The sequence below is a fragment of the Nothoprocta perdicaria genome, unplaced genomic scaffold, assembly GCF_003342845.1.
Source record: "Nothoprocta perdicaria isolate Ctin4 unplaced genomic scaffold, notPer1 scaffold_4, whole genome shotgun sequence".
Classification (NCBI taxonomy): Eukaryota; Metazoa; Chordata; class Aves; order Tinamiformes; family Tinamidae; genus Nothoprocta; species Nothoprocta perdicaria.
In genome coordinates, this window is record NW_020455643.1 from 6,585,186 (window position 1) to 6,608,139 (window position 22,954).

Consider the following 22,954-nt stretch of genomic DNA (forward strand, 5'->3'; position numbering starts at 1 on the left):
TTTTTTTTTTTAACATGTTTTTCTCCAGTATGGATCTTTATGTTTTCATAAAGATTTTTCCTTATTAATACTAAGGAAATGTGTACAACACTGTTCTTTTTACCTTCACTTTGCTAACAGTAGTTCAACTATTAAAGAGCAACTGGACCTGGGGTAAGAAAAGTGGTTGTACGTGAATTTTGACATTTCAGAGTTGAAAGAAAAATGAATTTACAGCTGTGATTGCTAGTAAATATTGCTTTTGCAAAGAGCAGTACTAAAGCGCAGGGGGAAAAAAAGGAATTGTATAAACTTTAACTGTGTTCCCAGAACAGTGCAGAGATTTTCAGAGAAACATTTGGAACACATCTGTAAAAGGCTTTTTGCAATGAGAACCAAGTTGCTCTTCCAGGAGAAATAGCTCAAAAAAAATTTGCAATCTATATTGCATTCATGGCATCCTGTTGTGCAATAGTAGATTAGCCACAGATTTTTATGGGTGAGGGGTATAAGGTTAATGCAGAGAGGGATATTGCAAGATATTCCTGGGGTTTTAGTTAATATAGCTAACATTTTCTTTCTAAAATGAGGATAAGACTAAGTCTTATGATTAAAGAGAGCATTAGCGTTATGAGAGTTATCTACAAGCAATACGTGTGATTTTTTTGTTTGTTTTTTCGTTTGTTTGTTTGTCTTTGCAAACTGTTTCATGTCGTGCAGTGGAAATCTTCATTCAGTTGAGAATATTGTCCATTAACTTGGTCTCAGTTGTCACTGGCTGTGATGAGCATTCCCAGACAGTGGCAATGCTTTGAAATGGAACTGAAGGCATTACTACTGACCATGCTCCTTTCATACTACAGCACCATGCCTTTTGCTATGATTTGCTTGAAGTGATTTTATTTTCTTTCCATGTAGAACGAGCAGTGGAAAAAGTTCAGTCATTAATGCCATGCTGTGGGATAAGGTGCTTCCTAGTGGCATTGGCCATACGACTAACTGCTTCCTCAGTGTGGAAGGAACAGATGGAGATAAGGCTTATCTTATGACAGAAGGTTCAGATGAAAAGAAGAGTGTCAAGGTAGAGTTTCTAAATGATAAACACTGCTTTTCACAACTTGAGTTTTCAAGAAGTCTCTTTTAACAATGATTTCAAGCCTTACTAAAGTGTAAGCCTAACTCACTGTGCATATTGCATGTTTGTCTCCTCTCTCATTATTCTTTAGACCGTCAACCAGCTTGCCCATGCGCTTCACATGGACAAAGATTTGAAAGCTGGCTGTCTTGTCCATGTCTTTTGGCCCAAGTCAAAATGTGCCCTCCTGAGAGATGACTTGGTTTTAGTGGACAGGTATGTCTACTATTTTATTATTTTCCCAAATATGTTGGCTCTAATAATATTCAAATAAGACACCGGTTAACTAACTGTGTTTCTCTTTTGGTTATTAGGTTGTGAAATTGTTATGAGGTCTTTCTTTCTTTAAGAGCACAGAGTTTGTTCTCTTGTATGTACTGCTGCCTGTCATCACCCTGCTGATTTTGGCCTCGTAACAGTTGGAACAAAAAAGTGACCTGTGACAGAGCTGAATAAGGGACTAGCTTTTGGCTGAGTTTTACTTCCTCCTTTAAAACAAAGAGTATGGAAATGCTGATAGGGTTGTTGCAGCAGCTGTAACCCTTTGGCCAGTCCCCTGTCCTTCAAACTCTTCAGACTGATCAGGTGAAGTGTAAGGAGTGTAAGGGCTTTGTGTTTAACAGCTTCCGATGAGAGATGCTATGCTTAGATTCCCAAGTAATGGTTGTTTTGAAACATAATGGTCAGTATGTGGGTTATTTGTGCCTGTGTGTTAGAACATTTTTTCCATAGTTTATATATTTAAAGGATTCTGAAAGGTGTTGCCCTTGCCTATGTCAAATGTCTCTGTTCGTAGCCACTTTTATGTATAATCCAGTAATATTTCTTTTCAAATTCTTAGGTGATCTATATCTTAAGATAGGACTGTAGTATAGATGTCACTGTTACAAGTGAATTCGTAAAACAAGTTTCTTCATAGTGAGCAAAATCAGTAAAATAGTGCTTTTTGTCACGTCTGTGGTCTTTCACCTTTGAAATCCATGGGATCTTGTTGTTGTTTTCTTGGGTGCAAACTTAGCTCTCGTGTTAGTAACTGAAGGAAACCAGCCTGTCTGGCAAAAGTTGTTGTTTGATGAAGTTCACAGCTTGTGCAGATGTGCTCTCTCCTCGGGACAGCTGCGTAACAGGAGGTCCTGGAAGCCCAGAAGTGATCCTTGCATGGGTATAATGTGCAGAGCAAGTCATGCTTTATGGTTTTGCTTGCTAAAAGTCAAATGCCAAGGAAAAAAAAAAAGAGATTGAAAAACAGTGAAGCTGATACATGTGAGGAGAAAGCCATCTTTTTTGGTTTTGTTTTGTTTTAATTGTTAAATGCAACAAATTTGAACTGAGATGTTGCAAGCATGAGGCACCTTGCTCTCATTTCTAATTTCTACATTCCTTATTGATTTGTGAAAAACTGACAAAGCATTCCAGTCTTAAATTCATTTTGATTAGATTGTTATTTTATGCAAACTGCCTAGACCTAAAACTGATGATTAGATCTGTTTAAAAAGAGATTTATTTTATCAAGAACTGGCCTGTTCAGTTGAAACTTAATACTTGGGAGATGGAGAGGAAGACTGTCCTTTGAGACTGTTAGGATTATGTTATTTTTCCATGCCTATATTGATAAATATATTCATTTAAAACAACATTTTGGAAAGAATAGCCTAATGAATGAGTGGTGTTAAATAGTAGGTTTTTTAAATTTGTTTTTTATGCCTACCTTTAAACTTGAGGTAGGCATAAAAGCTTCCTGTCTTATGGTTCTTACTATAGAACCATTAGGAAATTCCCTATATTTTTGTCAGTTATTAAAAATCAAGTACTCCTTTGCTGGATAATACTTCTTTTTCCTATTTTGTTCCACAGTCCTGGCACAGATGTCACTACAGAATTAGACAGCTGGATTGACAAATTCTGCTTAGATGCTGATGTGTTTGTCTTGGTTGCCAATTCAGAATCAACCCTCATGAACACGGTACGTGTAGTGTGGATGTGCAATGATTTTTAAGTTAAATCTTCATTTAAATATTTAGTGGTTTCCTAATTACTTCCATTAACTCTTCAGCAAAGCTTCCTTCAATTGCTGAATTTAGATCTTGTGAGTCAGATTGAGGAAGGGATATATCCCTTGTTAGGGAAACAAGAACCTATTTTCTTACCAGTTTTGCTTGCTCTGATTTGAGCATAGACTTTTCTGTTGTAGTTTTATTAGAGAAATGGAGAAAGTGCTTGTCTGGTTTTCCAGTTTATTTATGTTTGTCTCATGAAGACAAATTTGTATTATGAAGAGAAAACAAGTTCTAGTGTTGTCTAAATTTTTTTTTGGAAGTGTTATTACTTGGTATCTATTTTAGAGATAGCATCTTTGATTGTTAGCATTGGCATCAATTTTAAGACATGTGATCGCATTTGAAATATCATAAATCATTTCTGTGTTGGATATTTGTGAGGTTTGATGGTAATTTATTTTTGATACTAATTTAATTCTTAGGAGAAGCATTTTTTCCATAAAGTGAATGAACGACTTTCCAAGCCAAACATTTTCATCTTGAATAACAGATGGGATGCCTCTGCGTCAGAACCAGAATACATGGAGGATGTGAGTGACTTGATGGCACTTGTTGTTTTCAGTCAGATTTCTGTAATTGATAACATTGCTCTTTTTTGTATGTACATGTGTATGTATGTGTACTTGTAGGTGTGTGTATATATATACACACACATTCACTGACACACACATATGAACTTCCAGATGCATATGAACATGTTAAGCCACATTTCTTTTAATAATAAATAGTAAGCTCTTTGATCAGAATATGGAAATGTTCTGCTTGTTGGAAGCAAAAAGCAACCTGTAAAAGAAATTAGAATATATGTGGGCATATAACACAATGCAGAGCTTGTTAAATGAGCTTACTGGGGAAGAAGATTCTTAACATCCTCTTTGTATTATCTTTTAGTTCTGTAATGCAACCTGGTCATACAAATTATACCTGTTAAAGCACAGAGTAGCTGTCAAACAGATCTTTCCAGCTGGAAATTGCCTGCAATAATACCTAGTACTCTGTGTGTAGGGAATGAATTGGTTACCTCAGTGACTGAAATATCTGACTAGTGTCAATACAGGCAGTTGCAGAGGAAAGTATTTTGCTTCCAGGGTTATTTAAATGGTTATGGGCAGCTGCTGCATCGGTAGGATTAGCACACAGCTTGCTAAGGGTTTGTCAGTATCTGCTCCACTTTGCATCTTACTCTGATATTTTGATTTGATGATGGCTTCAATTTGTGGCCTCTTACCAGGACTTACTTTTCTTCAGGTGCGTAGACAGCACATGGAGCGCTGCCTCACTTTCCTGGTTGATGAGCTCAAAGTCATTGATCCTGTAGAAGCGAGGAATCGCATCTTCTTCGTCTCAGCAAAAGAAGTCCTGAGTGCCAGGAGACAGAAGGCCCAGGGGATGCCACAGGGTGGTATGTAGGAATTCTTGCTTTTCCTCAGATACAGAAGAATACCGTCAAACCTGAGAAAATGTTCAACATAAAATTACTGCTGTGGGGTGAGGTTCGTTCTGTTAAGTTCTCTTTATGTTTTGCAGGAGAAGCACTTGCTGAAGGATTTCAAACAAGATTCCAGGAATTTCAAAATTTTGAACAGATATTTGAGGTATTTATGGCAGTCTTTTTAGAGTGCCTGTTTTCCTGGTGCAAAGGTAAATCTTGTTCTTGCTTTAGCTCTATTTTACTCAACATTATCCCTGTCAAGAAGAGGAAGAGTGTAAGGTATTTAAACTTTGCCTTTTTCTCTGTTTTTTTTGTTCTCAGCTTGACTAGCATGTAGTTGTTCGAAGGAGGTATTGTTCTATGAGGGAAGGAATCAAAACTGGACGTTTAACTTCTGTTTTAAGATCTTAATATCAATATATCTAAAAAGATACAAATGGAGACAATACTCCTAAAAACCAGTGTTTAAGTATTGTAAGCATGAGCTGGTGAATTGTTTGTAGCTCCATCAGGCTTATTTTGTTCTGAAGCTGTAGCTCTGTGATTAAAAGCTCTAATTCAGGATACAAATAATTAGAAAATCTGTTTCAAAATACAAAAAAAAAAAAAAAAAAAGAATATTAAGTTATAGTTTTGAAATTATCACTGTTATCTACCTCACAGTTTTGGTGCTCTGAACACTTTTGTATCTTTTTTGCTGTACAGAATCACCAGATTAGCTCTATTTATAGCTGGAGTTTACACTTGCTTCAGAAGTAGGATTAACTAGGCAATTGATTGATTTCCTTTGGTAGCGTTGATTTACTTGTTGAATTTAATAACTCTAATATTAAGGCCATTCACGAATATCTTAAGGAAACACAGGCCTTTATTTTTTGTATGGTGTGTATTAGAATAGCTCATGTAACAAGAGTCTGAGCAATGTGGCTGTAGTTTATATAACAAGCACTCAAGGCTGCCTTTTACATACCTCAAGTAGTGACTCTTTGCTCTATATATTTAAAAAGATCAAACTGCCTCTGAAAAATACCTTTCCTCATGTTCCACATAAGCTTGTTTGACATAAGGACAACCGTATTATGTAATGATGAACGCAGATCAAAACCATGTTAAAATAACAGCATGATGCAATCCTGCAAAAGCAAGAAAGTGTCCGTCTGAGTGTGAATTTAATCCGTAACTGCACTCTTGTGATAGGAGGCCGAGTTGTTGAAATTACTGGTTTGGATACCCGGAGGGCTCAAGCTCTCAGGATGTGACATTTCTTGCTTGTTTTACTAGTCATAGTCAAACATGTGTTTTGTTTGTAATTTCTGTTCTTTGCCTTATAATAGGAAACTCTCAACCAGGAGGAAAAGCGATAACTATGCTCATAAATTCAGCATTATTCTTTTACATATTTTCATGTGTGCTGTAGCTAAATTTTGTTTTAAAAGACTCTTATAATTACAATCAAGCACACAACAGTTAGGATATTCCAAAAATTGAGATAGCCATAAAATTTATTAAATTATTTGATGCCATTAGCAGTCAGCAAATCAGATTCCATGGTCTCATGCGAGCTAGCAGGGCAAGAAGTGTCAGGGTCACAGCCATGGAAAAAAAAGTCTTTGCTAGAGGTAAGGACCAAAACCAATTCTGTAACAATGCTCAGTGGCCTAAAACATTAGCTGTTTCATTTGTTGAACACTTTCCAACTCTGACAGTTGTAATGTGTTCCCCTGTGCAGTCCTGTTTCCTTCATAGCCATTCACACTGGCTGTGGCAGGATGACTATCTCAGCCCATCACTTGGAATATGACAACATGTGCAAAGTTAAGGTTGCCCAGGCAATTTAAATTTTCAGTATTTGATGTTGCCACTTACATTACAGTTTTGAAAGCGGATTTGTGAGCCATTTTCCAAATTCTAGTGGCATTTTATTTGCTTGTTAAAGTTGGGCTGATGCTTCCAACTCACTGGGTCTGAAGTCTTCGGACCTAGCAGTCAAATTCCTGTCACTTGAGCTAATACAGTAACTGATACCAATAATACGCCGACATCAGCTATATTGACTGCTGCTAAGGACACTTCTTAGCGTAGTGTAATAAAGAATAATGAATGTGAAGTAGAATTTTGTGTGATTGGACTGAGAATAAAATCCTAAGTGACAGCAGGCTCTATGTGCTGGTAGACCAAATTCCTAGTCTGTATGGCTGTTCATGGATTCTGAGCACTTCTGAGGCTTGGTCTAAAGTATTTTGGATTTATGTGTATTTCCTGACAGGAGCTGCAAGTCCTAAGACTCTGGATTGTACTTCAGTCTGTGGAAGGGATTGTACAAGAGCACAGATGCTTCTGCCTGCTCCCTCCAACACTAATCCCTTCTCTGCCTCTGTCTGCCTGTCCTGCATGTAGCTCCTGCTCCCTGTTCAGGCACCCTGCTCAGTCTTCCCAAATGTCTTCTGCATTATTTCACCCGGTTCAGATCTCTGAACTGTCTCTTCATCTCATCCATATAAATGTCAATGAGTTCCACGTTTCCAGCAGCTGTGTCTGCTGGTCTTGTTTGTTCTGCCACACACTTTTATCTTTGCTGCATTAAAATTGGACAGTTTCCTCCTCTTTCCTTCCTGGTGTGAGAGGAGGAACTGTTACCTCTCCAATACTTTTGCATTCCCGACTTCAGTATTAGTATCCTGTGGTTGAGGGCTGTAGCTTTATGGGAAAGCCTGTTCCTCCCAGGACTGTAAGCTCAGTTTAGCTGGACTCTTTAGAGGATCTAGAAGCAACCTTCTAGTGCTAATCTGTTGTGATATGTGAATTTTTTTTTTAGCATTTTTGAAAGACTTCTAACTCTACATTTAGGTAGAGTTTTGTTTGAGCACAAAAGACATTCCAGATATAGCTATAATATTTTCTTCTCCAGAGCACAGTGGTGGTAAAGTTATTGGCCAGACATCAACGTGCCTTGAACCAGTGGAAATCATTTGTTGTAAGCAGTGGTGAAATTAAGATTTTTAGAGGAGCATCGCTTTAACAAGTGATGTTACTATATATGTCAGCTGTATAACAACAGGGAAAAAGGTATGCAGTCATAGGACTTTGAGTCATGCTAGTGGATTGTGAATTTATAATGACAAATAATGCTGTTTTCTTCTGAAATCTTTAGAATGAGATACCTAGAAATACCAGAATGACAGAGAAGCACATGCACACTGCAGGGTGGGCAGTAGTTCTCGCTGGATAACGTATATTATATTAGAACAAGTCAGCCTGCCTCAGGGCACAGTGCTGGCCAAGCCACTTCATGAAGCTGCTAGCGAAATGGGGCAAGGGGAATGGAAGAGGGGGCAGAGCAGAGGAGGAATTGTGGCTACAACCCGTACGAGTAACGTGGCCCCAAGTAGTGTGTTACTGCACAGTGTTCTGCATGGGGATGCAGTCAGCTCTGCACGTAAAGATTATCTTGCTGCACTGAGTGTGCCAGGCTACAAGGTAACTGGTTTTGGTTAGGCTGTTTTAGCATAGCTTTTGTCTTTGTTTTCATAAATATCTATTTATAAACTAATAGCAAATGTGCAGCTGTCCTCCTCTTACCTTTTCCAGTCGTATAACTAACCTTTGTGTTTTTCCTAGTGCTCTAACTTGGATTTTCTGATTGTGTTGTGAGTGACTGTCACCCTTTTATCTACTGCACACTAATATTGGGAAGACTCTTTCCTCTGTGTCCAGTCTAGCTCTAACAATGTGCTGATATTTATGAAACTCTGGCCTTTCATTGCTGATTTCTAGATCTGCTTCATCGAGGAACAGGGGATATGCTTAACCCATCTTGTTTATTTTATTTTCACCTTTTATTTGTAGATGGCTAAAATTTGTTTTTACGAAGTATCTTAATGTGCTAGTCAAGTATTCTAAAAGGCACCTAAGTGCTGTTTGTGCGGTGAAAGGTGCCCCGGCAGCCTAAAAACAACTAAAACCCTCCAACTCTAATATAAGGAAACTAGGTGCTCATTTCTTTCCTTGAACAAACACATACGCACAGGATACTGCTAGTATGTGGTGGCTTGGTGTGGTGCAAACACACTTGTTTAACTGGCCACATAACTCGTTACGGGCAGTTGCCTAAAAATACCCTAGATCTTAATTAATGGTGTGTCATAAGTGATTTGCTGTTGCCCAAACTAAACATTTGACATACATTTTCGATGTCCTGTAACTTGTGAACCACTGTTATCTTTGAAGTATTCTCTGCTAGTACATTTAGCACATAATAATCTGTGAATGAACTAATATTTTAAGAACTACTTAACAACTTTATATCCTGTGAGATAATCCTTCTTTCTTGTTTCTAATAGTATATTTTGTTCCTGGATGGTCAATAATGACTTGAACATGACAAGTTTTATTGACAAACTAATTCTTGAGGCTAAGAATATTTATTATATTATCATGCTACCATTAAATGCCATTATATTATAATATGACCAGCATTAACATTACGTATTCCAGATAATTTGGAAAAAAAATCATAGAGAGAGACTTATCTCACTTAAGCATATGAGTTTGCCTTTTTTGTTACACTGTTTTTAAACATTTTTAAAGCTTAATTTAGAAACCTATGCACATTACTGTGAATGAACATGAAGTTGCAGATTTGCTGCTATAGATCCATTTGAGATTTCAGTTCCGTTGTGTCTTTTTTTTCCTCTTTCCTCCTTTTTTTTTTTCCCTTTGGTTTACATTAATGATAATAGCAGCAAGTGCTTTGTGGCAGTGAAATTCCTGAAAGTGTTAATACGGAATTGCAGTAATGTGTTGTGGCTTGGGCCCCTCGCAGGAGTGTATCTCGCAGTCAGCCGTGAAAACCAAGTTTGAACAGCACACTATCAGAGCTAAACAGATAATAGACACTGTGAAAAACATTATGGACGCCATAAACGTAGCAGCAGCCGAGAAAAGGTAGGTTGGGTGGAGGGCTCTTTGGTTTTGGTTTATCCAGCTCCTCCAAGGAGACATTTCTGTGCTGGTGATTTTCTCGAGCCTTTATGGACTGTAAAATTCACTGCTGTCAGGTAAGAAATAGAGAATTTCCATGGTTTGTCAGTCTCACTACTGTTCACTTGCACCACTCAGTCTTGTACTTGGTCTGGTTTTTTGTTTGTTTTTAAATGGGGATCCTGGTTTAATTTGTTATTCTTCGTTACTGAGTTTGAGTTACGAAGGCAGTCTGAGGCTTTTGGTGTTTATTTTTTTCACCCCAAAATTTGGCAAATTCTAAGTTTTTCTAAACATAGCCAATACCTTTCTAGACATAGCCAACATGTGTATGGGACTCTTTTGCATATCTTTTTTATTAACACTAATGCTAAGAAGTTACATAGGAGGATATAGACACTGCAAATAGAATTTGAAATCACTAGAATACCCAAAGGGATGAGGAGAACTCACATCTGTGAGCTCTGGTCCATTTCAGATTGTATCCTTACGTATTTTTCCTTTCCTTTTTCCCATAATCCTTTTAATGCTAATAATAGTAGCTTATGTCTCTCTGATAGTTTCATGTATAGTTTGAGATTTACTTATGGATGTTTTTTTCCCTCACCTTTTCTGCTGCCTTTGCCTCTCTTGAACCCAAATGTCTTACTTTGTCTTTAACCCTTCATCTTCTTTCTGCCTCTGATAATCTTATGTACCTTATGTTCCAACAGACTCCACCGTGCTTGTCAAACATATTCACTTTCCTGAATATGTCAACTTTAACCAAGTCTGTATTTATATGTTTACATTGTCTCATTGTCTCACTTTCTCACATCCTATGAAAACGTGCTGTGAAATCTGAAGCTACTCTGGTTTCTATTTCTTCCTGCCAGTTGACCTGTCAAAATCTGTCCTGTGAGCCTTACTAATCTGAATTGCCATTTTGATGTTTCTGCTGGCCCTTCAAGATATAATAGCTTCAGATTCCAGGCAGATTTTACTTAAATGATAGGTCCAGGACTTCTGAAGTTCTCTCTGACGAGGTTTGTTTCCCCAGCGTCCCCATGCTTTGCAGAATCATCGGACTGTCACTGCTAAGGAATAGTTGAGTGGTGCTGGTGAGCAGCAGTAGGACAGGTTTCTCCCTCCCTCATTTATTTATTTATTAATCAGGATGAGTTCTGAGTTAACTATAAAGGGTCCCAAGTTTCCTTCCCTGCAAGGTTCCCTTCCCCTCTTTTTCAGTAAGCACTAAAATACGTGTTACCAGAGAAACAATTCCAATTCCAAATGCTCCTTTTGTAATTGTATCAAAGCCCAGCAGTGTGAGCTATAATTGATCAATGCGGCCTTTAAATGCACCTGTAAATTTAATACCAGTATTGCAGTCATTCTGAAGCAGAGTCTCTGCCTAGCTTAGCCAGCTGGATTCTTACAGATCAGAGGGGTCGACCTGCTGGTGATGCTGATGTCCTTTCTGCTCTTCTAGAGTCCAGTCCATGGAGGAGCGAGAAGATCAGAAGGACAGGCTGGACTTTGTTCGAAATCAGTTAAACATTTTGACAGAAGATACTAAGGAAAAAATCAAACGTGTCACTGAGGAGGTAGAAAATAAAGTAAGTAACACAGTAGGTTTTTCGTAAAACGAGTTTATTTTCCTGTGTTTAAAGTCAGATTTAGTTGGTAACAGGTTGACAGGACAAATGCTTTCCAGAAGAGGAGTGAATTAAATACCTGGTATTTTATTAATACTACTCAAATTTGTATATTTGAAGTCACAGACTGGGTCATTCTGACTTCAGCTCTTTCCAGGTTTCCAAGTGGGAACAAGTGCTAGGCAACTTGACAGACAGATTGGGAGTCTGTCCGCATTTAAACGTTGAGCTGCCAATTAATTTTCTTTCTAATTACCGTAAACATTAACAATATGGCTAGCCACAGGCAGTGTGAGCTTCAGGAAGGTGTGATTGGAAATTCCTTACTGTCTATAAAGATGTATGAAGGAAAAGTTCAGTTTGAAGAGTCATGGAGTAACTGGATAGTTTATTGTAGCAGTTAGTGGAGTAACCTGTCTTTGCTCTGGCTGGGAAAGGTAGGGAGAACTTGTCATGTGTTTATCAAATTCTTCCAGGTCTCCTCTGCCATGACCGATGAAATTTGCCGGCTTTCGGTTTTGGTTGATGAGTTTTATTCAGATTTTCACCCTTCTCCACAAGTGTTGAAGCTCTACAAGACAGTAAGTTTTTCTGTGTGATTTCATGCCAGGGTCTTTTTTTTCTCTAATTTTGTCTTCAATATTTTCAAAAGATATCTACCCATTTATGCAACATTTCACTTAAACTTTACAGGATTTTTCTGTCTGAGATGTGCATACCTCTGTTTTTCTAAAAAGTAGAAATAGTTGTGAATACACTTAGTGTTGGCAGAGAGTTGAGCTTAATTGTTCTGTTCCTCTATTCACGGACTGGTTACTGAAATCTGAAGTTCTTCAAATCAGATTTGTAGTCTTTCATTTGTAGTAAACAGAGGTCTTACATGAACAGCTTTGACAACTCCTAAAATAAAATGAATCCTGTCAAAAGTCTTTGCAGGGCTGTATGGTAGCATTATGCTCTCAATGTCAGTTATATTGAAAGCACAGACTTGTTTCTATGTTTTCTACTGATTACTGTCCTGGAGAAATCCTCCAATATCATCTTAATTGGCTAAACAATAATGCATTGCATTTAACATATCTCAGAACTGCATAAGGTACCTGATTAGCTAAGCGGGAATTCATGGGTGTGTTTTCTTTATGAAACTTTAGGAACTCAACAAACATATAGAAGATGGCTTGGGAAAAAACTTGGCTGATCGTTGCTCCAGTGAAGTCAATGAGTCAATGCATCAGTCACAGCAGGAGATAATTGGTAATACTAAGAAGCAAACACATGAAGATATAGGAGCTTTTTGTCTCCTCTCTAGGCGGTCAGAACAAGGGTCACTAGTGCAGCAGACACCCTTAAAGCCTGTGTCCTGCCCCAGGCACTGCTAATCCAGGCGTTGCCCTTACAGCTGCTCCCAGGGATGTTGGACCTATCTGTAGGCTGGGCACGGTAATGGGCTGTAATGACAGCTCTCATCTAAGGAAATGTGTGCGTTTACCTTCTGAGTGTTCTGATATCCTCAGAAGGATTTTTAGTAGCCCATTACCTTGTGAAGTAGGTAGAAGTAATGATCATTCTCAATTGAAGAAAGTAGAGGGTGATTGACAGCTGTCACCACACACTGAGTCCATGGAATTGAAATTAAACTCAGAATTGCCCAACTCATTCCAAATTTGCTGCCTGTTTCCCTTAGCTCCATAAAAGCTTGCATATGGTTGGCTTTAGGGAAGGATGATTTTTTAAAAAAGGCTTTTAAAAGAATTTGCTCTCTGATGATGTTTTAACATACAAAGTGATAAAGGAAAAAGCCACCCTACATCAAAAGTGAGTCTGTCTCAATAGCCTGTCCGTGGCGGTAACCAGTAATAAATGTTTGGGGAAAAGAAAAATGAATGAGGGTAAATGTACTGATCCATCCACAGCTTCCAGAAATCAGTATTTTAGGGACTTCTGAGACCAGATACTGCATCTGGGTTAATGACTTAAAAATGCAGTAATGGGCCTGTCCTCTGGGAGCTTGTCTAATGCTTTTATAAACCCATTTAAACTTGCGACTCCCATAATGGATACATGAAACATGGTGGTTGTCACATCATGTTTCTGCAGCACAATCTCCTCCCCAGGCCCTGTGAAGCTGTGAGCTGGTCACAAAGCCTCTGCAGTTCCTGCCCTAGATCTCTGTTTTTTATGGTTAATTGTTGCATATTCACCCATCTCCTCTGCTCTGTTCAGGTTCTGGTAATACAATATTTAGAGGAAAATCATGGAATTACTTGAAGCCATCTGTGATTTTCTTTGGTAGTTGTAGCCTTTTCTGTTTGGCACCACAGAACTGCTGGAAACTACCTTGCTCTTAGCCCACCCTGGTCTTAGGAACAATGTCCTTTCCAGTTATTGACACTTTCTCCAGTGGTGCCTTCTCTACAACTTGCTTTTGGTTGCCTGTCTTCTCTTGCCAGAACAACAAATTATCTGCTTACTGATTTAAAATGTAATTAAGAAGCCTGATTAGCTGGTCAGTTAGACAGGTGTCATTCACAGAGCTGGACCAGTGCGAGGATGCCACATGTGAATGTGCTGCAGAGGTTCTAACGACGCCTCCTCTTTTTTTCCAGAAAATCTGAAACCTTTATTGCCTTCTGGGGCTCAGAATCAGCTCCACTTGCTAGTTCCGTGCAGGAGGTTTGACCTTAGCTATGACCTGAATTGTCACAGTTTGTGTGCGGATTTTCAAGAGGACATCATGTTCCACTTCTCCTTGGGATGGACTTCGCTCGTGAACCGTTTCCTGGGTCCTAAGCAGGCTCAGAGAGTTCTGTTAGGACTAGCAGATCCCAACTTGCAGGTGAGTGCTCCAGAGCCCGGGCTCACGTGTTGTTACGTGCCCTGTTTCACCTCGCTGAGAACACAGCACTGAGTCACTGCAGCTGCTCCTGCTGCTTTCCCGCTTGCTGCTGCTCCCCTCTAGTCCCTTTGTACCAAAACACGTTTCCGTGAGCATTGTTTTTATTGGATTATATTCAGGGCTACTGGTTATATCCAGGTTAAACAAAAACATGGATTAAATCCCCCCCAAAAAACCTTTAAGAACAGTTTCTGTAGCTATTTTCTAAGGTTTGTTTTTCTTTGAATTGAGCCTTTTGGCAACCATTTTGTTAGCAAATTTACTAATTACTAATTCAGCTTTAGTCCTTGATTCTGTCAGAACCTCCAGTGCTTACGGGAACCAGTTGCCTTTGAATAAAACCCTGAATATATGAAAATAATACAGCTGAAACCAGATTGCTGCCAAGTAGAGTACTGCTTTTTACTTAGGCTGCCACGTTCCGCTCTTCTAGATCCCTCGTCCTTTACCTGCCACCCCGTCGGCTGCTGGCCTTCCTGCCCTGACTCCGGAGAGCCTCTCGGACGACGAATTTATGGTTTCTTTGATAACCAGTTTAGCTTCCCTCACGTCACGGACCTCTATGAGCATCATCATTGTTGGCGGAGTGGCAAGTAGTGTTAGCAACATTCCCTACCCTGTGCTGGAAGCGATGGCCAAGACGGGCTCAATCTTCCCGGTTGGGCATTCGGTGGCGCGTGGCGGGACACGGGGTCCCTAACACTGCGCTGCATGAGCCTGCATAGGAAAGCACAAAGTGACTGCCCGTGTGTAGCAAGGCAGTGGCTGTGAGTGTGGCTGGCATATTCTTTATTCCATGTGTGTGTGCTGTTTCTGGACTAACGGGTGATTTGATGGTAGTTGGTGGGATATTGGCTTTTTCCTTCCTCCCTCGTGAAAGGCAGTGAGGATTCTGTAGTCTGCTGCATATTCTGCCGGTCACCCGAGGTACCTGCTCGTGGTGATATAGATGCAGTCCTGACTGGAAGGGATGTGTTCACCTCAACCAGATTAGTTTAATGGCCATGAGAATGACAAAGATAGTGTGGGATTGTGTGTGGAATACTCTCAATTCCGACTGCTTTTCATATGGCAGCTCTTCCTTAAGCTAAGGAAGATTTTTCTATTTCAGATTTGGAGAACAGTAGGCTGGAAACTCATCTCTCTCTCCTTGAGCATGTACGGGTTGTTGTATCTCTACGAGAGGCTGACGTGGACCACGAAAGCCAAGGAGAGAGCCTTCAAGCAGCAGTTCGTCAACTACGCTACCGAGAAGCTGCAGATGATCGTCAGCCTGACGAGCGCCAACTGCAGCCATCAGGTGCAACAGTAAGTGCTGCCCTCGGCCTCATCTCCGAGACCAGGAACCCGCTCCGTACGTAGCCTTGCATCTTGAGATGTTTTGACCTGCTGCTCAAATGCTCTATCAGTGAGTTGGAGTCAGGGATGTTGTGAGAAGTGGATTTGAGCTGTGGTAGCTAGAGCTTTACATCTCATGCTGTCCCCTTTGGACAGGCTGTTCCCCACTGAATAAATAGGGGAGATCTGAAGAGCATGAAATTTGTACCTGAAATGCTTGCTCCATACGTGCGCCTGTGCGTTTGGGACGGGGTGACGCTGTAGCCCCGTGTCCAAAACCTTTCTGTGAGGATGTAGAGGTTAGTGCAGTTGCTGTTGGGGGGGGCGAGTGACATTGACTCCCTTTGGACACTGAGCCCAGCTCAGTTTGGCTGTGAGTGTTTGCTCTGTTCTCACAGGGCCTTGAGCCCTGGCATGGGTGGCCCTGTGCAGTGAAGCTGACTGCAGCACTCTCTCCCTTTAGGGAAATGGCCACTACCTTTGCTCGGCTCTGCCAGCAGGTGGATGTCACTCAGAAGAACCTGGAAGAACAAATTGCTAGGCTTTCCAAGGAAATAGATGAGCTGGAGAGCATCCAGAGCAGCTCCAAGCAGCTCCGGTAAGTGTGGGCACCTTCATAGCCCAGGTCTGTGGGCCCGGCCGGGTGAACCGGGACCGGTGATTCCAGGGCAGCCGCGTGCGGCAGCGCCTGCTGCTCTGCTCTCGCCTCAACCCAAGGGCCAGTCCCTTTTGACGAGGTAGATGCCCGCTGCTGTCCAGGGGAAGGAGAAGGGCTCCCAAAACGCTCTCCCCCGGATCATGTTTGACCTGAATCTCCCACATGGAGAAGGGGGCTTTGGAGAACAGGCAAAATAGAGGGGCACCCACAGCGACCCCTCCCAGGCGCAGAGTGCGGAGGCAGCCGGGCTGCCTGGAGCCAGGGGCCCTTGGCCCCGAGGGAGAGTCGCGGGGCTCAGGGCGCCCTCCCTGCCGTGCTTGTGGGGTCCTGGTGCTGCCTCCCACGCCGGGACCGTGGGAATGTTGGGCCACGGAGCGGGCACCTCGTGCGGCAGGACCGGGAGAGCTGCCCCAGGGCAGCCCCAGAGCCCCCTGACACCCAGACCAGGGGAGCCCGGGCGGGGAATGGCCCCCATGTGTCACACGTGGCTGGTGTCCCACGGGGGCCAGAGCCAAGGCTCCATCCAAGCAGATGCCAAAGATCCTTCTGGTGCCTTGGGCTTCATAAAGAGAGGCACGAAAAGCAGAAGCTGCTGTTAATGCTCCCTGCTTTGTGGTGTTACTGCACTGTAGTAAAGCGTGTCTTTGCTTTGCAGGAATAAAGCCGTTCACCTGGAGAATGAACTCGACCGCTTTACGAAACACTTCCTTCAGAAGAGTAAATAAGCTGTCACTGCTCCCTTTCCTGGTGACCCTTTGTAGGACAAAGTAGAAATTTTACAGGTGAAACTGCTCCCGTGTGGAGTCACGTGAAATGAATTATATTTTTAATGTCACTTTGATTAAACTTGTTAATTACTGTAAAATTTGGGTTGGACTCTGACAGCTGAAGAGCTGTGGTACTCAATGTTATCTTCATTTTGTTAGTTGGAAAATTTTGGTTTAAAAGGTGTGTGTGTGTATATTTTATATATATATATATTTATATATATATAAAGATATATATACATATATATAAAAACACTAAATTTCTTTTCTTTGGCTGCCTAACAATAAAACTCCACATCCCTATTGGTTTGTATTAGTATTTGGCCATGGCCAGCCCTGCTTCCTGGCCCCCAGGGGCGGGTGCAGGGGGAGCTGTTCCCGACACTCCGGTTCCCGGCGGACACCACCGAACCGGAGGTGCGGAACGGGGCGCTCCCCTTCTTCCTGTCATGGAGACGAGTGTCATTTCTAGAGGGGAAAGGAGGCTCCAGTTTGTCTTGAAGGGGCAGCGGGTGCCAGGGCCAGCAGGGCTGGGTGCTGCTCCCCGGGCTGGCTGAGGGGCCGCTGGCCCTGAGGGGGCTCTGGCCCTTCGGCCGCGCTCCAGCAGCTCCCAGCCTTTCTTCAGTTAAAAAAATAATATATGGGATTTCTTTTTGTTGTTGTTTCTTTTTTGCTGCTCTCGCTTCCTCCTAGATTTTATAAGCTGACTTTGTAAAAATAACTTATTTTGAAGGAGAAAGCCTTTTCAGAATATTTATATATATATATTTTTATGGACATGTTTAACATGACTAAGCAAAGCATTCAAACTTACACCTAAAAGGTAGGGAGTTGCTGTTTCCCACTAAATAAGGGCTATCATAAAAGGAAATAGGTTTAAGAACCTAATGCTGGGGATAAGTGGCCAGCGGGAGCCCCCAGTGCTTGGGGGGGGTTTCCCAGCTTGCGGTTCTGGGGCTGTGCCAGAGCCGCGCGGCGCCTTCCCACGGCCCTCAGCGCCGGGCACGAGGAGAACGGCTCCGAGATCCCGGAATGAGCCGGGGGCAGCTGCCCCTCCACCTCTGCCCTACTGACCGTGCTCCCTGTATTGATTCTCCCTTCTGAAGCGGTTTTATGGCCCTTGTATCAAGCTGAACCTTTACATGCATGTATGTACGTTTATTAAAGAAATCCTATCCCTGTGCTCCAGTAAGTTATTTGCCAGCTGTATAGATGTGCATTGCTCGTGCTGAATGTAAGGTCTGAGCCACTCGAGCCTTTCCAGCCTCAGCACTCAGGCTGCCCTGCTCTCGCTGGAGCAGAGCTTGTTTTGCAGCAAGCCGCTGGTGGCAGGAGAGAAAGGCTGGTGTGAAAGGAGAGGCTGGAGGCACCAAGCCCCTGCCTGGGCCCTGCTTCATTACACGAGTGGGGCTGTTAACGAGTGAATGAATGAATGAAGGTAGGAGGAGCAACATCTTGCTGGTTTGTTTGCTCCTGGCTAAGGCTCCTCCTGGTAGAGTATTAACATTCCCCTGTCACTTTACTCAAGCTCCACTGTTGGAGGGAGAAAGTCCATAAAACCACATGGTTTTGTATTCATCATGGCTTTAATGAAGCTTTCACCGGGGACACAGAATCTGGTTAAAAGCACTTGTTTATTGGTTACAATATCAACTCATGGCAACATCTTTCACTGAGCCACTGTACAAATACAAAGAAAAGATCCATCGTGGAAAAAAAAGCTATAAACAGAGTTCATAGCAAATGACTTTTTTTTTTTTTCACAGGGAAGTCTTTTTACAACAGCACTGTTAAAGAACAAATGGCACAAGTCCCTGGTTTTTTAATAGCTTAAATAAAAGCTTTAAGACTGTTTTTGAATACATACACAATCCAAAGGCAGTGCAGAATCACTTCATAATTGGTAACATTACTGAAGTTTTCCAAAGTAGTCAGCAACAATTAAAAAAGAGAAAAAAAAAAGATATAACCTATATCAGATGAGAGATGCTGGAAACTCAAGGCAAAGTAAAATCAAGCATGTTTAGATGCATTTTGGTTTGGACTCCTTTGGATGTAATATGTACTACAAGTGTTCAGATGCTTTTATTTAAAAAAAAAGGAGAAAACACAAATAGAGAGCACCATTGTGTAAGTAAAACAAAGGCTTGAAATATCTAAGACTATTCCACTGAAGTCCATATTAGTTAAAACCTAAACATACTGTGTGGTATAAGAATGTCAGGCACATGTATCTGTTATCAGTTATATCAATTAGTAACACTGTTCACACATTTACCATAACAACACTGCATTAACATTCTGCATGTATTTTACATAACCAGCAACTGGATAAAAAGGCTTGTGGTGCCTCTGAAGTGGAGGAAGGAGGGTTTTTTTTTTTTTAATTTTTCTTTTTTTTTTTTATTACCAGCATGCATGCCAGGTTACTGTATACAAAGTGCACCATCAACCCATGCTTAATAACTTGTACAGGAAATGCTATCTCAAAAAAAATCAGTCATTCTGCTACACAACCATTTAGACCAACTAGTCGAATTAGCCAATACTGACTCTCACCAACACCTTAACGCACAGCACTAAACCTAGTGGAGGTGACAGTGTCCTCGGCGAGGGGAGCCCACGCGCTCGCGGACCGTTTGCACCGTGGCTCCTTGCACCTGAACATCAATGATGTGAGCTCCAGGCGGGACACAGGGATGCCAGCGGGATGAGGGAGGGATGAGGGAGGGAGCTGCTCCCCACGCAGGGCAGAGGGCAGAGCCCGGCCCGGCTCCGGCCTGTCCCCAGTGGCACCTTGGACACGGACAGGAGGCACCGTCCAGTGCTGGGCACATTGCCCATGAGAACAAGCCCCAATGTTGGTGTCTGCCTCATCAGTGCTGTCCTTCACAAAGGCAAAGCAAGCCAGGGAAAAGGCTGCCTGGAATCCAGAACACCCGAACCTGAACCAGGGCAGTCTTGCTGCAGGGAACACGCAGCTCCCGGCCCCCAGGCTACAACCCCCTGCCTTCGTGACGGGGCCGCGCAGAGTTGTTATTTTGCCACCTATTGTTTTGGCACAATAGTCATATAGTTACTGCTGTAATTACCTAAGTTATCTAAAATTCAGATGATGCTTAGTTGGGCGACCAAGATTTTTGGACACTTGGGGATGTACCTACGAGTGCTGCAAAGGCCCTTCTATGCCCAGGTTTGCTGCCAGGCTGAGCAGTGAGAAACCACCCGGAGCTGCAGCACTAAGGCCACGGGAACCTCTGGGCACGGCCCATTCCTCTCAGCTGCAAAGCTGGGATGGGGCCTTTCGAGTGCAACCTACAAAGGGTGATTATTTTTATAACCCTCTTCATAACAGAAAGAGGGAGCTGGAGCTTTCCCCATGGAGCTGCCTTCATTTTAGTCAACGCATCCCAGCTCACCGACAGCTGCTTGAAAAGCAAAATACAGAGCCTGTGCAAAGTCAGTCTTGGCCCTCTCTATGTTAGCACCGTGTTCCACTAATTCCACAGGCTTCTTTTTTCTTTTTAAAGGTGTTTTCTGCACTATTCACAGGCCAGGAACTAACCGGCCTTATGAGGAGCAGCTGGATCCAAGTGCCCATCAGGCGGCGAGGGCGCAGGTGTTGGCAACAGCCCCTGCGCCAGGCGCGACCACCGGAGCTGTTAAGGAAAGGAGTTCTCGACCCATGGGCCAAACCCCCGTGGGGCGACGGGGAGGGTCTCGCAAGTAGAAACTCGTTTTTAATACCAGAGTGTAAAAAGGGCAACCTGTCTTTGTAACAGAGTTGACTAGCAAATTGGTTCAAAACACCCCTTTCTGGAAAAAAAAAAAATCTTTTTTTTAGAAAAGAACACTTTCTTAAAATCTCTTAGTAACAAATTCTCAGAATGATTCACCAAAGGCAGCTGTGAAGTTAAAAAATAAAGAAAAAGAAACCAAATGTACCACGAAGAACTCAAGTTGCCAGATGAGCTGCTCACGAGACAGAGGAGCCAGGATTGCTTACACAAATAGCTCTGTTAATGCAGAGATCACGAAAGCAAAAGGCTGAGGAATTCCTGTGACATACAGTGCTGTGTGAGTTTGGTCCTACACCACGGTCTGCTGCTAGTAAATGCAAATTTTTCTAGCACAAGATGTGCTATTAAAAAAAGTAAAAAAAAAAAAAAAGTGAATTTACTGCGATTGGTACATTTATTGGCACCTTAACCATTGTAGACATGGCAAGTTTACAGGCACAGTCTGGAAGTACTGAAATTTAAGATTACAAATGTCAGAAACCTGACAAGTTAGTGGTCTCGGCAACAATTCTGGTTTGGTTTAGTACAAAACACCGGGCACTTGTATTTACTACCTGACCCAAAGACACCCAGACTCCCCGCAGTCCTTTAGCTGACAGAGATTAACGTGATCCTCCAACCTGGTAATTTCAAATACGATTGTTTAAAATAAGTCACTTAAGAGAAGCCAGCAGACTTGATCCCCCTTTCGGAAAAGGCCACAGACGTTCACATTCCCAAGGGAGCCTCCAGCGCTGCCAGGCACCAAGGACTTAAGGAACCTTCCCGGGCAGTGTAAGGGGCTCCGTTCACTTGCTCCTCCCTCTCCCTACACCCCAGTGCACTTGATCAGAACCTATTTATGAGCAACTGACACCAAAATGGGCAGGAACGAGGAAATGGCTATTTACAGTGTCAGGATGCAGAATGACCAGAATCTAACAGGCGGCCGTGGCACAGACTGCTGTGACCACAGGGGAACAGGCAGATCACTAAGGTCACACAGCAGGAACCCGGGAAGGGTCGCACAGGTAAGTAAAGTTATTTGGTTCGCTGTAAGTTACACAATTCCCCTCAGGATTCACACTGCACATAACTGAGGAGCTCGTCTGCTTGCGCTCTGCTTCAGCAACGCCCGGGCTCGGGGGGCTGCAGGGAACTAAGAGCCCGGGTCCGATCCCCAGGGACGCGCAGCAGAACCAACGGCTCCGTTACCACCAGCCGCAGCTGCGGAGCCAGCTCGGCCACAGCCACCCCCTTCGGAGCCCAATCGTCACAGGGAAAAGCACCCGGCCACGCGAGGACAGCGCGCGGGGCCCTTGGCTTCCAGTCCCATGGATCCTAAGGAATAACGTAGGTGAAGAGCTGCAGCAAGGGAGCTAGTACCTCGGGAATCGGCCTTTTTCTTTTGTGCTGTGGCTGCAAACCTGCCTGGCATTAACTCCTTGGTGTCTGGAGGCCACGGCTGCCAATGGATGAACCAGGAACCACCGGCTTGAAGGAAAAACCCCCGTGACTAAACTGAGGAGCAGGTCAAGAAGTGGGTGAATAAGGCGCTAGGTCTTAACTGGGAGTCTCGCCAGGGCCTTTAAAAAAATTCAAATGCCTTCCATTATAAAAACACATACATACCATTGGCTTCACTTTATCTACAGTAAATTCACAAAAACATTTAAAACAGCCACCTAGATCATCCACTACAAAACTCAGAAGTGACATCTCAGGTTAAAAGCAAAGCTATAAATGTAGTTCCTTAAAAAATGCAAACATATTTCTTTACATACAGACAAATGTTACACGATTGGCTGCTATAATGTGTATATTCTGTTATGTACAAAAAAAGTACAGGATTAGCAGACTCTGAGCACAAGCAAAAACCCTTCAAGGACGATCTAACCAAACCACCAAAAACAAAAAGACTGGCTCTTAGTTTGTCGGTCACCATGATTATGTGTGCTGGCCCCTTTTAAAAAGTCAGTGATTTCTTCCCCCCTCCCCTATTTCTTCACTTGATTTTTTTTTATAGTTTACAGAAAGCCTTTTTGTGTAATAATCAGTGAATAGAAAAACTTCACCTGCAAATACAAGGTAGAAATGTTATTTCACAGCTATAGGCTGCAGCATTGATCTCTCCAGGTCTCAAATGGAGAATGTACATGTTTGGCTCCCAGTTAATTCCAGATTCTGAGAAAACTGTCCCAAGATCCTGTAGCTACAGCCATGCCATCATCGGTAACACCTAAACAGCTGACACGGTTGTCGTGGCCAGCAAGGACACCTGGAAAACAAATAACAA

General features: G+C 42.4%; 2 protein-coding genes across 3 annotated transcripts in view; one reads left to right on the top strand and one right to left on the bottom strand.

The window, feature by feature from the left end:
* Window positions 1-17,084, top strand: part of MFN1 (mitofusin 1) — a 19,457-nt gene extending 2,373 nt beyond the window's left edge. Inside the window, exons 4-18 of the mRNA XM_026045450.1 lie at window positions 898-1,060; window positions 1,206-1,330; window positions 2,969-3,077; window positions 3,594-3,701; window positions 4,420-4,573; window positions 4,699-4,766; window positions 9,426-9,547; window positions 11,055-11,181; window positions 11,697-11,801; window positions 12,372-12,474; window positions 13,827-14,056; window positions 14,550-14,705; window positions 15,228-15,424; window positions 15,918-16,052; window positions 16,768-17,084. Coding sequence (XP_025901235.1) covers window positions 898-1,060; window positions 1,206-1,330; window positions 2,969-3,077; window positions 3,594-3,701; window positions 4,420-4,573; window positions 4,699-4,766; window positions 9,426-9,547; window positions 11,055-11,181; window positions 11,697-11,801; window positions 12,372-12,474; window positions 13,827-14,056; window positions 14,550-14,705; window positions 15,228-15,424; window positions 15,918-16,052; window positions 16,768-16,837 — 1,972 coding nt within the window. The 3' untranslated portion in view covers window positions 16,838-17,084. The remainder of the gene's footprint in view (window positions 1-897; window positions 1,061-1,205; window positions 1,331-2,968; window positions 3,078-3,593; window positions 3,702-4,419; window positions 4,574-4,698; window positions 4,767-9,425; window positions 9,548-11,054; window positions 11,182-11,696; window positions 11,802-12,371; window positions 12,475-13,826; window positions 14,057-14,549; window positions 14,706-15,227; window positions 15,425-15,917; window positions 16,053-16,767) is intronic.
* A 1,597-nt stretch (window positions 17,085-18,681) lies between these two features.
* GNB4 (G protein subunit beta 4) overlaps window positions 18,682-22,954 on the bottom strand; it is a 58,276-nt gene continuing 54,003 nt past the window's right edge. For both annotated transcript variants that reach the window (XM_026045132.1, XM_026045133.1), the window contains exon 10: window positions 18,682-22,936. In XM_026045132.1, the coding sequence (XP_025900917.1) occupies window positions 22,830-22,936 (107 nt within the window). In that variant the 3' untranslated portion in view covers window positions 18,682-22,829. The remainder of the gene's footprint in view (window positions 22,937-22,954) is intronic.